We start from the raw sequence: 14,233 nt of genomic DNA on the forward strand, positions 1-14,233 counted from the left end.
TGTGTGTATATATATAAAATATATGATTATATTGTCTATATATTAAATATATAATTATCTACTCCTCACACTATATTTCAAGTCTAAAATTATTCAAACACCAGTGTTCTTATAGACAGCGAAATATTCAATATAATTCCTCCAGCTTCCAACATGAGATTTCTCCAGTCAGCAGCCATCTTGTGTTATAAATCATAATACATAAAACAAATTTCGCCACATTGCAGCCTGAAGGACAGATGTGAAAAAAGTATGTACATATAGAAAACAGACCACATTCTTAAGAGTTATAAAAAAGTCTCCTTGTAAGGAACGGAGCTCTGAAGCAGATTTACCTATGTCAACTGAGCATGCATAAACCCCGAGGAGATGAGCTAAACGCAGCAGGAATGTGGATGGCAGGGCTAAGACAGAGGATTAAAAAGGTGGTATGGATTGTAAATGACCAAGACAATTTCTCTCATGCTTTAATCAAAAGTAGGAAACACATGTGCATGGAATAAATGATTGTCAGATACCACTGATGTGAGAAAAGGCGCTGAACACATGAGAGGCTGACCAAGTGCAAACCCTGCATACAGTGCTGAGCCACAATCTTTGAAATGTGCTGCATAAGTGACAAAATGGTATGCGTATCTTTTAGCAAGTTTTCCATGAAGCTGGGCTTGGTGGTACATCCCTATAACCCCAGCACTTGGGAGGCTGAGGCAGGAGTATTACTGTGAGTTCAAGAGCAGCCTGGGCTACAAAGTGAGCTCAAGGCCAGCCTGGTTGGTACAGGGAGACCCTCTCTCAAAAAAGACCAAAAAAAAAAAAAAAAAAAGTTTCCCATGAGTACAGTGATACCTCAGTTCCCAAACGCTTCTGTTTGTGAACAATCTGATTCACACATGAAAACAGGAATCAGGTGACAAATGTAACCACTGTCATCTTTCCCAAAATCATGGAACAAATTAAGTTTGTGAACCGAGGTACCACTTCTTTAGGGACATATACTTTTGCACAAAAATAAACCATAACCAAATGAAAACAAAAAAAATTTCTATCTTCAGAGAAAAAATTCCCTTCCTTCAGAGAATAAAGATTATCTACCTCTACCTTAAGTAAAATTATATAACTTCCAGCTTCTAGGTACAGCTCTAAGACAGTGCTCTTAATTAGCTCTATCTCCCAACACAGGGAGACAGGATCTACATCCTTATTTCGCCAGTCCTTCCCTCCAAAGAACTGCCGTAGCTTCTTAAATGGAATATGAATCAACCAGAAATATTTCTCCCCAGCTTTTTGAATTCACGACAAGCTTATTCATGGAAACTGATGAATCAACACAGCTGAAACATTCCATTTATTTTACGCATTTTTATTTAATAAATAACTTCAGTAAACAGCATCATAAAAAGTGAACTGTTAAAATTAAGAGGCACTTAAAACAAGAACGTGGCTCGTTTGAAACAAGATGAGCAACTCCAACAGTGAGAAGTGAGTGCAGGGCCCTGCTCAGGCTGCAGAAGGTGACAGGAGGTGATGTTGCCTAAGTGACCGCCACGCTCCCCATGTTCGTGGAAAAGGCAAATATACAGCTACAGCTTCAAAGAGAAAGAACTGACAAAGTCTTACTCCAAACTGCAAATACACTGAGAGATTAGAGGAGGTGATAAAAAGCACCAGGTATTAAAAAATAAAATAAAACAAATCTAACTCAAAAGGTCCCCAAATCAGCAAATGCTACGTGAATTATGGCCTTTAGGTAAATAGTGCTAGATCAAGGACTCTTTAGCAGAAAATTTCCCAGTACTTTTATCCAAGCCTTGAGTTTATAAAGGAAAGGCATAAAAGTTACCGAGACTGAGTAACTCTTAAAATGGCACACAGGTTTTAAAGCTATTTGTTTTTCCTTCCGAACTCTCTCAATTTTTCCCATGGCCTTGGAAGAGCCACCATCTCAAAACAGTTTCACACCAGTTAACCCTCAGCACATCCTTCAGATACGTGATCCATCATTTCTAACAGGCAAACATCAAAATATAGATTGCAAACAATCCTAACCTGGTTAGCAAGACATTTACTTTGGAATCCGGTGTAACCGAAAACTGACATATCTATAAAGCTAAAAATCAGTTTTAATACATGATTACCAGAAACTCCCATCATGCTCATTAACTCCTGACCTTTCAATCACCCTCAAAACGTCATTTAATTCAGTAAGAGCTTGATTTCAAAAGTCCAGGAAGAAAAGGTCAAAAAAGGCACAACGTGACCTTAGCTGACAAGGATAACAACCCTGTCTCAAGTCTTTCGTCAGTCCCTGGCATGGATTACAACATTATTTTCAAAATAATAAAAAAAAAAAAAACTTTAAAAAATTATACATATTATACATTGTCAAAACTTGCACATGAATAAAACCATGGCAACAGAGCCCTAAAGCTACCTTACTGTGGCTATGAAAATTGCTACTTTGCATTCAGTGTTGTGAAATTTGCACAGGTAGTACGGATTCACTTCCCCTCATACTTTGGATTCACTACAGTTGTCACGGCACTCTTATAAATAGGATTTTCACCCTAAAAGAGAGAGAGAGAAAATTATCAGTCACTCAGTAAAAATCATAGTCATCATTTCATAAAACAATACTAAAAGTCACAGCCATGTGAAAAAGTCATTCTACTATATAGATCCAGGTAGTGCAGGTGTTTAGCGGGAGTTATTAGCAGCTCGCACAGAGACACAGCACGAAAGCTTGTGCCGGCAGCCACACGCTGAGCCTACAGCGGCCACCGGCTCACCCAAGTCTTTCCGCTGCGGAGGGCTGACAGGAGCATTTCCTCCGCGGCAGAGAACACGCTGCTCCTCCGTGGGCTCTGCCCCGTGAATGCTCCCAATGCTGGCTTAGGGAAGCACAGACACCGCCTGCCTCGCACCTCCTGAGGAAGCACGCAAGGTGCTGGCTAATCCAGATGAGGGTCTCTGGCTGCTCCCTTCGTGAGGAGCTGTGCTCTTGGCTCTGACAAAAGTCACTGACTAAACATACTGGGTTAAGGCTGCCAGTGTCACTGAGTGTCCTGTGTCTCCGGCAAGTCATTCTGCCAAATATGCTTAGACGGTGTACTAATCAGCATCCTCCTAGAAATTACCACTACTCTTGCTGAAGTACTCTGCTACCCAACACTGCAGTGCAGGAAGGGACCCCACGCTGTGCACACAAGGAGTCTTTCCAGATCCACAAATATACCAACAGTGATATTATAGGCAGAAAAATACCACAGCCATATTTGTGCCTTTAAGGAAGATGGAGTGGTGTAGACATGAAGGGAAGCCACTCTGGTAAGAGTCCATCATAGAAGAGGAACAGTACCGGAAAAGATAGATGCTCTTTATTCAAGAAGCATAGCAATATTTTTATAGTGACACTTCAGAAAAATTACTGAAATAAATAGAAATATATACAAAATCAAGAGCAGAGAAAAACAATGGCACATTTATGTAGACATCTATCTAGTGCCAAAGTTTCTAAGTCCAAGTCCTCTGGGCGTACACTGTAAGGTGTGGGGCAGGGAGAGAAGAAAGGCAGGGCCGATCACGGAGAGGAAGTAGACCACCTGAAGGCGGGGCTCCAGCTCAGCAGTTGGGGTGCATGAGATCAACACAACTCACTTAAAGCCCTCATCCCCCACTCCTCCAAATACAACTTAACCAGCTGTTTCTGAACATGGAGAAATTCAGCACTCCTCAAAGACAAATATGGGTGATAAACTGTAAAAATTCTCAGACTTTTAATCCCAGCAGGTTATTATATAGACATTCAGAAACAGCAGTCTGCAAATCATAGCTCAACAATTAGCTCCTCAGCAAGCCAGACAGCAAACAAGTTACTGATTATTTCCACTCCTCTATCTGCAGACGAGGCAGCACTCGGTTCTTTCAAATATGTTAGGCTAATAAATTATCACTTAATTAAGTTTCCTTAAATGATGCATTAGGTAAATACAAATTTTAATTCTTAGAATAGTAGGATAGGGACCCCTAAACAAACAAACAAACAAAACCAAATGAAGTATCAAGCCCAATATTAATGAGTCCAAAGTATAATTTATATGGGAGAACTTACCTTTGGGAACAAGTCTGCTTTGCTACACACATAAACATATTTATTATTTTAAAGTTCATCCAAACAAAAGTTTCACATGCAAGGTTAGAGATAAAACTGAACTATCTGGATTAGGCATCAGTTTAAATGGAAGTGAACTCAAGTAATTCAGATTAGTTCTCATTATTCAGAGTGCAATTCCACCCCACAAAGAAACAAAGCTAATTTAAATCTATTCTGCACTGAGGGCCGCGGTACTCAGGAAAGATCACCCTGTGCTCTCTCAAAGGCTGAGAGTGGTGGCTGGAAAATCATCCCTATAATCTGATTATTAGGTGTATCAGACAAACTGAGAGATCCGAAATCCATATTTAAATCTGCCTAACAGCAGAGGAGGACAGACTAGTTCTTTCAACCTAGCTTAAAGTTATAAGTTTTTTTTTTAACGTACCTACCTAGTAGTTGTATCTGTCAGAATAATTACAGTGTGTGCTAATAATGTAATGAATTAACTGGCCCCATATCAGAAAAAGCTTTATAATCATCAATTTCTACTATTAATTTCTACTATTATACTGAGTATAATATACAACATACAGTATATTATACTGAGTATAATATATAACATCTCAGTATAATCTACAGCTATGATTGCACCTAGGCATTCTAGAGAGCTTGCCTAGCAAGTGTGAGGTGTTTGTTTAATCCCCGGTACAGTTACTTCTTGAGTTCTACGATACACTTATTCTGGCTGAAGAAGCCAGATTTTAGCCAAAAATTAAGTCAACTATATAAACTTTAGGTATAAACAGTAATCATTTATTGTTACTTTCCTTAAAGGTATGATCAAGTATACAGCAAGGGTGAAATTTTCACCTTGGAAAAAAAATAGAAATTTTTCTCTCTTGTGAGAAATAACATGAAATTGTCAGTCTTTGCCTGTTTTTGACCTACAAAGAAAAAGAAAAATATCCCAGTAATTTCACTGGCTCATCAGTTTTTCTTTAAAAGTAACTTTTTTACAGTTTTAGGTGAGAAAGACAAGAAAGGGCCGGGGATATAGCTGAGCAGCATAAGCACCTGCCTAGCAAGCGCAAGGTCCTGAGTTCAATTCCTAGTACCAAAAAGAAAACAAAGAAGAAAGAAAATAAAAGAAAGAAAAAAAGAGTGAGTCACATTTTGGACTGCAGCAACCACATGCCTGTAATCCCAGCATTTGGGAAGCTGAGGCAGGAGGATTGCTGTGAGTCCAAAGCCAGCCTGAACTATACAGTAAGACCCTGTTCTTTAAAAAAAAAAAAAAAAAAAAAAGTTGGGCATGGTAGCTCACACCTGTAATCCCAGCACTCAGGAAGCTGAGGCAGGAGGATCCTTGTGAGTTTGAGATCAGCTTGGGCTACAAAGTGAGCACAAGGCCAGCCTGAACTGCATAGTGAGACCCTGTTTCACAAAGACAAAAAAAAAAAGTAGCACCTATTCATATATGAATTTGACTGTAATTTTCTGCTATCAAATTTGACTTTAAATAAAATTTGCTTAGAAATGATAAAGATGGGGCTGGGGATTTAGCTCAGCAGCATAAGCACCTGCCTTGTAAGCAGGCAGTTATGAGTTCGATCCCTGGTACTGATAAAAACGAAAAAGACAAAAAAAAAAAAAAAAAAAAAAAAAGAAATGATAAAGATCCGGCAAGTCATGATTCCTGATATGGCTGGTACTTCCTCAGTCCTTCAGAAATACTCATTGTCCCTCTGTTTGCAGCTTTTATTCTGTGCCTTCATGTCCCACGGTGCTGGGATGCAGCCCAGGGCCTCATCAGTGCTAAGTAAGTGCCGTCCCACTGAGCTACAGGCCAGCCCCTGGGCACCTCTGTAGGTACTCACAATACACTGATAACCTAACTCCAGCTCGGAATTCTAAGTATTATTGCAAACCCCCCATACACAGTAGGTATGCCCTAGCAGGAGTGCTGCCCGGAGGTACATGGGAGAGAAGTGATTGCTCTCCGAAGAGGAAAGGACATTCAGCTGAGGACCCATCAGGGTGGATGCGGACTCTGGGTTTGGCTCTCAGATCCCCCACTCATCAGCTCTGTGACCACGGTCAGGTCACCTAACCCTTCTGTGCCTGTTTTCTCACAGGTGACACTGGAATCAGCAGACTCCCTATTTCTCACCATTGGCATAAAAGAAATATAGGCTAAATACTGAAAACAGCCTGAGCTACAGGAGTGCTAGGTAATTTGGGGCTATTACAACTGCATAATTACTGCTAGACCTGTCCGCATCTACACAATAAGGCAGGAAGTGAGAACAAACTGCATCCTTCAGACTTTCCTGTAGGCAGCCCACTGGAAAAGTTCTGTGTCACAATCAGAATTTGCTTTTAAATGAAATGGTTTTAAGTGGCTTTAAATCAGAGTTTTAGGGGTTCCCACGATTACACTAAAATAGGCTGGTAATGTGAAACACAAATTCAGGTGGGAACAGTTTGAAACTATGTAAGAATTCTGTCATTATTGATAAAACGTCATCCAGATGAAACAACAAAATAAGCTACTCAAGTTGGAAAACAAGGTAAGTAAGCCTTACTACAACTGTGAAAGTTCCAATGAGTTTTCATTTTAAACTGTATGAGATTTTTGTTTATCAAGAATTCATATTTAAGAAATTTTCAATCTTAGACTTGAAAATACCATATGCATTAACTAACAAAAAATGCAGTTGGGCGTGGCCTACAATCCCAGCACTTGGGAAGCTGAGGCAGGAGGATCCTTGTGAGTTCGAGACCAGCCTGGGCTACAAAGTGAGCTCACGGCCAGCCTGAACTGCACAGAGAGACCCTGTCTTAAAAAGACAAAAAAAAAAAAAAAAAAAAAAAAAAAAAACACAGACCCTCAGTCCTCTGGCTTTCAGTGGAACCTCAAATTACAAACAAGAACTAAAGAACCAGAAAATCTTTGAACTGTATAACGGCATACCACGCTATATTTATTTTTCTATTTTGCCATTTAAAATTCACATTTGGTTTTTACTACTCAATCTCACAGTTACGCACTAGAACCTGTAGACATAAGGACAGAATCACCCGAAGGCACAGGGCTGACACAGGTAGCGCCACCGAAGGCACAGGGCACTTGGCATGGGCCCTGCACTGCTCTGATTGCAAACGCATTCTTCCCACGGCAGCACAGATACCACCTCTAGACCACAGCACCTGAAGTCCTTCTAAACACTAAGTTAACACACAAAAGGAAAAGCCGTACAAATAAAGCTGTATAAATAAAGCCACAGCTTAAACAACTAGCAAGAGTGATAAAGACACACGGTGCAAAACAGAAAAGCCCACATGCAAAGACAGAAAGTGAAAGAAATACGACCGGCAACTCAGAGACCAGCTTTCCGTCCATAGTTTGGGTTCTTGAAATTATTAATAGGACTCTTGTAAATCGGATTTTCTTGCTGAAGTAAAAGAAAGTTTCTAATGATTTTATCAGAAATAAAGTGACAGGTAGTGTTTCAACACTATAAAAGGGAATCTTTACTACTACACTCACAAAATTTCTACGTTTTTAAAAACCCAAGCAAACTGTAGTAGATACAGATGACTAAATTACACTTAGTTAAAAACACTGAAGACTGGCGTTGCCTTTTGGTATCAAAAGATAAATATAAAGGGCCCCACACCTGACTTCTTACATGAAGGCATTCTTTACCTAAATGCTACCCTAAACTTTCTGTCACTTAAGCTTTTAAAAAAAAAATTTAAAGCATGTCTGAGATCTTCACCGAGTAGGATCATCCTTTTTACACTGGAAGTATAAAATGAATTCAGTGAGTTTTCAAATGCACAAACACACCTATAATCAAGGTCACCCCAAGACATCACATTTAACACTTCTGGTCAACCCTTTCTGCAACAGAGAGATGTAATTTCTCTGCCCTGTACCTGTAGATTTCCCAGAAAATCCTAACGATGGAATCATATTATATGCAACCTTGTGAATCTGTCAACTTCCACTGAAGACAGTTTGTTTTAAGGGGGAGGGTGAGCTTTCAAATGACCAGCTTGCTACAGAGATAATGTTACTCAGGATTCTGTTTTACGTCAGGAAGAAAAGTCACAGAGCAGCTTTAGGATCAAAACTATTGAAAAGAACTAAAAATACAGGCCGCTGAAACCAGATCTTACATTCTCGTATTTTGTTTCAATGAGTTAGTTATATTAAGGATGTTTTCTGGTCTTCACTAAATACAACTTCTTTGAATAAGGAACTTTTAGAAAACTGCAATATTTAAAGGTATACATCAAAACAATATATACGGAAGGCCAACACAGAAAAATGTTAACACAGCTAATCATCAAGGAATTGCAAATAATTGGTCTCACTGTTAATCAACAAGTGTCTTATCTATTTTAGAAATCGCTACAATTTTTAGATGCTTTGTAACTTACCGTGTCCCATTTGGCATTCATTTTCTCCTTTTCAAACTTAGCAAATTCCCTTCTGTCATGAATTATCATTAGAAGTTTCCAAATCAGCAGTAACGCCAGGCCAATGAGAACAATTCCAGCAACCACGCCAGCAACAATTGGAATGATGTCCGGGCCGGTGGGGCAGTCTGCGGGAGGAGAAGGTAACAAGCACAGAGGACTCCAATGAGCCATGTTCAACTACTGACACAAAGAGTGAAGCAGAATCTCACCAGAAACTTTAAAATGTCTTTTATGGTAGCGTCAAAAATCATCAAAAACTTATGTATAATTCTGATCCAACACACGTAACATTTTACATGTTAAAAACTTACTATACAATAAAAGAAACCGAGACTGGAATAAATGGAGACTCCATGTGTGTGAATGAGAGGACTTACTACGGTCTGTGTGTCAGTTCTTCCCTAAATGATTTACAAACTTAAAGTGATCCCTATTAACATCCTGACAGGACTTCTGTATCAATCCACAGGCTGATTCTAAAGCTGACATACAGGAAGAGAAGCAGAGACACTGACATAAAAACACAAACTCATCAGTGAATGGAACGGACAGAGAGCATCAAGGAAAGTATGCACTGACAGCAGGCAGATCCTTGACAGTTGAGGAAAACAGTCTCTTCCATAAATGCAGCTGAGAAAAGCAGGTATCCACATGCAGCAGTCCAAAATCCGATACCTGGATCTCACCACTTACGAGAATCAATCAAAACGGACCAAAGATTTAAATGTAAGACCTGAAATTATGGAACTGCCAGGTAAAAAACATAGGGGACATGCTTTAGGACACTAGGGTGGCCAAGGGTTTTATGGAAAAGATCTCAGAAAGAGAGAAAACAAAAGCAAAATCAGACAAGATTACATCCAACTGAAAAGCTTCTGTATAGCACAGGAAACAATACACAGCTGAGAAAAAATCTTTAGAAATTTAATACTATGACATATGATCAAAAGATACAATGAATACTTTAATGAGGTGCCTTGAGTTGGCTGCCTAAATGTCCTCAATGGATTAAAAACATCTACCTCTCAGGGTCACTCTGACTTTGGGGAAAAGCCAGAAATTCCAAGGTACCTAACCTGGCGAGGATGGCGGGTGAGGGTAAAACCGCACTAGGCTCCTGACCTGCCTTTCTGCTGCGTGGCCCTGGGTAGCAGCGTTCGCCACACCCGATCACACCTTATAAGGACGCTCACAGTGAATGCAAGAACGATGGGGAAGCGTGTTCAAAGAGAAGAGGAGTCTGTAAGGGAGATTAACGGCAAGGTGTCTCCCGTAATACGATCCTTTTAAATTCAGACCCAACCATGTTTTGATCACGCCTGCGTCTACATATGGGAAAAAATATTTACAGACTATCTGACTAACAAGGGCTTAATGCCTAGACTATATCCGGAACTCACAAAACTCAACAGCAAAAGCCAATTTAAAAACGAGTGACACACCAAAATAGGACATTTCTCAAAAGAAGATATAGGAATAACCAGAGTACATGAAAAACAAAAATTCTGACCATCACTAATCATCAGGAAAACGTAAATCAATGCCATGATGAGCTGTTACCTCAGCCCAGTGACAAGGGCTATCATCAAAACCTCAAAGGGAGACGCACCACAGAAAAGGGAACCCTTGCATATCATGGGTAGGACTGTTATTTGAGCCATTAAGGGAGACAGGAGATTCCAAATAAAAATCAGAAGAAGGGCACTGGTGTGCAGTTCAAAGTATCTGTGTAGGATGCTCCTGGATTTAACCTCCATCATCGCAAAAATCCTGCTCACTAGAGCCAAGAAATGGCATCAACTTAAGTGTTCACCAACTGATGAATGGATAAAAAAAATCTGATGTTAAGTATATGCACAAGGGAACAGGCTCAGCCTCACACACAAAAGTGCGATCCTCTCATTTGCAACAATATGCATGGAACTGCAGTTCACTAAGATTTTTCTGTGACAGGTTTCACTATGTAGCCCAGGCTGGCCTTAAACTCATGGCAGAGTGCTGGGATTACAGCTGTATGCCACCGTGCCTGGCCGGCGTTCACCATGTTAAGTGAAATAAGCCAGACACAGAAGACAATTTACCTCATGGTCTCAGGCATATGTGGAACATAAAAAGTCAATCTCATCAAAGTACAGCAGAGACTCTCAGGACTGGAAGAGTGCAGGGAAGGGGAGGGGAGGGCACTGATCACAGGGTCCTAAGTGACAGTGAGACAGAAGCAAGAAGCTCAGGGCGCGCTTAGAACAAGAGTGACTACAGACCAGTACCTTTCAAAAGCTACAGGAAAATACTTTTAAATGTTTTCACTATGGAGAAATGATCCATGTGTCAGCGGTAGGTGTAACTCGATTTAAACACTGCAAAATGCATATGGACATTGAAACAATATTAATGTGCGCAATTTTTTGTTTTTATGTGTCAGTTAAGATATAAACTTGGCCTCCAACTCACAGCGATCCTCCTGTCTCAGCCTCTCTAGTTCAGGGATTACGGGAGTGTGCCATTCCACCCAGCAAGGTACTAATTTAAAAAGACTATTTATAAAACAGTGTGGTATGGTTAATATAGAGACATACAGATTAATGGAATAAAATAAGCAATCAGAAAAGGGCCTACATAACTTAAGGTTAAACTGACTTCCAATAAGTTAAGAGAAAAAAGTCACCAACAAAGGCCATGGGAAGTAAAAAACAATCACAGGCAAAAAAATAAATGCATAAGAACAAAGACAACAGAAACTCACTCCACACTAAGACTAACTCAAATCTATTACAGGACTAACCATAAAATAGCAACTGTAAAACTTTCGGAAGAAAACACTACAGATAAACCTTTACAACTTTGGAGTTAAGGAAAATGGTTATTAAGATACAAGAGTAAACTCAAGATCCACAAAACAAATACTTGGTAAATTGTACTTTATCAAAAGTAAAACTTCCAGGGCCGCAGGGATAAAGCACTTTTCTAGCACACATAAGGCTCCAGGTTTGATTCCTCGTGAAAAGAAGAGGCACACACCAGGAGATGATTGTAAAATACTTGGCTGGCAACGTAGAGCAGTATGCAGATTTTAGAAAAGTTTCTAATGAAGTTAAAAATATGCTAACTATGTGCACTATCATGTTTGAGAACCTAGTTTCCTCGTATACCGGTACGAAAATCTTCAAAGGATCTACAAAAAAGCTATCAAAAATCAAGATAAAAATGTTTCATCTTCTGAAAAGTTAAAAAAAATGCAACACTTAGTAATACTTTTTTTTTTTAGTACCAGGGATCAACCTCGCACTTGTCAGACAGGTGCTTATGCCGCTGAGCTAAATGCCTGGCCCTAGTAATACCTTTTAACAGCCAGCACATGCCACGCTTGTAATCCCAGCAATTGGGAGGCTGAGGCAGGAGGCTTGCAGAGGTAAGTTTGAGGCCAGCCTGGATTACAAAGTGAGCCTTGCCTCAAAAAGCAAAAAACAAAACAAATGAATTTTAAAAAATAAATATATATACACGTATGTGTATACATATATATCTATCTTTTAAATGTTATTTTAATGTGTGAGAGGAGAAAAATTTCCCGAGTTGCACCTAACACAGTATCAGAGCTGAGTCTGTTTCTGGGTGTTAGGGACCCTGACGACAGGTGTGAGACACAGATGAGCGGTATAAAGGGACGGCCAGCCCTTCCCGACTTCTACCTGGAGTCTCCACCACGTGGACGATGGCCTCGTTGTTCTTGTTCACCGAGTAGGTGAAGTAGAACCAGCAGTCGTCCACGTCCTTCTCTTTGCAGTGGGTCAGCGGCTCCACCTCGCCCGGCTGCGCGAGCTTCTCCCGGCTTTCCACCTTGGTGAGGTTGAAGTGGGAGCACTCCTGCGCGCACCTGTCTTTCTTTTCTCCTTTATTGAAGGCTCTGCACTGAACGCATTCTCTGTTAAAACACAAATTGTTGTATTTAAACTGTACTGTTCAACGGAAGGGGGAAACAGAACAAAGCCTTTTGTGAGTGGGGAGGGCGCGGGGGAGAAGGGTTGAAGGGAGGGGGACAGGACAGCCAAGGAGGGAATGAAGACACATTCTGCATCAGCAGAAATTCCCTGTGACAAACGTGCCTGCTATGTATGACAAATATGTACTAACGAAACTGTTTTTAAAAGACACAAAAAGTGTTCCTTAGAGTAAATTTTGCTTCAGGATGGTTCTGTGTGCTGAGCTCACAACCCAGTGGAAGCACAAGCAGTCAAAGAGGCGCACTGCACTTCTGGGTGAAAAGGTGACATCTGGACGCTAGTTTTGAGCAGCTGTGGCCCCCGATGTCCACACCAGCTGCATCCTGGCTCGCCCAGGCCAGCCAGTGTGAAGAGGCATAAAGGTGCCAGCACCTTGGGAAAAGCACCCGGGAAGCTATGGATCATCCTAGCCGACAGCCAGTGTACCCACGCAGCCTCGCTATCGCGGGCTGGCCCAGAGGGGTTGGGAGACATCTGAGCAAACTTGAGTCCTCCAAATTTCTGGCTCCCAAATGTAGCTTCTCATGTCTAGGACGGGAAACTGCTCTGAACTTTGAAACAGACCTGGCTTCCAGGCCTTTCTAAAGGCACCAGCCTGGGCGCTACCATGCCACATGGTTAGCAATTCCACCAAAGTCATCTGCAAACTGCGTTTAACAACCCACTGTGATGTGAAACAATTTGTTCTCAAAACACAAAAAACTTTTCGCCTCTTCCTGTGACTAGTGGTTCTGAGCTTTAGCTACCTCTTTTTCTGTAGGGTCAAAAAGTACCTACATATATGAACGTGAATGGAAAAATTAAGGACCGAAATCAAGTATTAATTATGTCGCCATTTTCATTTGTGTGTTAATTCTTAATATAAATGCAGGAACATCCCAGCACTGAGGAGGCTGAGGCAGGAACTGCCATGAGATCAAGCCTGAACTGCAAAGCAAGATCCAGTCTCAGACAAAAAAGAAGAAAAGATATCAGTGGGCCTGGGAGTGTGGCTTAGTAGCAGACAGGGTTTGTGCAGAAGGTACAATGCCCTTGGTTCCAACCCCAGGGCCAAAAGGAAAAAGAAAACGCAGTTACTGCAATTTAATAAAAGTAATCACATAGACTCAATTATATAGCAAACTGGAATGGAGATATTACTATAACTCACACAATATAGTTTAATGTCATGCAATTCACAGCACTTACTGAGAAGGAATATTGTTTCTTCAGAAATAAAGAATGGCTTGTGTCCAACCTTTTACATGCAGGGTCATAAACTGTTACTTTTTACAGTTACCATTATTTTATGGACAGCATAATAAACCGTCCTTGTTCTGCTAACACCAATGTACTGTGGCGGAAGCTGACTGCCACTTCACGCGACTGGGACGCACGTACTTGTGCTCGGCGCAGACTCCGAGGCAGGTCTGGCACGTCTCGCAGGTCTGCCCCTGGAACTTGGGGTCCGTGCACTTGCACACGCCGCACTCGCACACACCCCGGCCATTGCAGATCTGCCCGTTGGTGGCCACGCACGGCGCAGTGTCCAGAGAGCAGTCACAGGCGCTGCCGGTGTAGTTGGGGAAGCACTCGCACACACGACACCGGCACACTCCATTGCCTGCGATGAAAGGACCCGCTCTCAAGATAATGCCAAAGCCCAGCC

The 14,233-nt window shown here is 41.1% G+C and overlaps 1 protein-coding gene across 2 annotated transcripts in view; it reads right to left on the reverse strand.

Moving 5' to 3' along the window:
* Positions 1 to 1,344: 1,344 nt before the first annotated feature.
* Positions 1,345 to 14,233, reverse strand: part of Itgb1 (integrin subunit beta 1) — a 46,341-nt gene continuing 33,452 nt past the window's right edge. Inside the window, exons 13-17 of one of the 2 annotated variants that reach the window (XM_063253667.1) lie at positions 13,966 to 14,188; positions 12,274 to 12,506; positions 8,543 to 8,709; positions 7,467 to 7,548; positions 1,345 to 2,564 (exon numbers count right to left, since the gene is read on the reverse strand). In XM_063253667.1, the coding sequence (XP_063109737.1) occupies positions 7,474 to 7,548; positions 8,543 to 8,709; positions 12,274 to 12,506; positions 13,966 to 14,188 (698 nt within the window). In that variant the 3' untranslated portion in view covers positions 1,345 to 2,564; positions 7,467 to 7,473. The remainder of the gene's footprint in view (positions 2,565 to 7,466; positions 7,549 to 8,542; positions 8,710 to 12,273; positions 12,507 to 13,965; positions 14,189 to 14,233) is intronic. The other variant, XM_063253668.1, reaches the window with a different exon arrangement.

Source organism: Cavia porcellus, unplaced genomic scaffold (genome assembly GCF_034190915.1).
Source record: "Cavia porcellus strain 051 isolate PalLab524CR breed Dunkin Hartley unplaced genomic scaffold, mCavPor4.1 scaffold_7, whole genome shotgun sequence".
In the NCBI taxonomy this organism is placed as follows: Eukaryota; Metazoa; Chordata; class Mammalia; order Rodentia; family Caviidae; genus Cavia; species Cavia porcellus.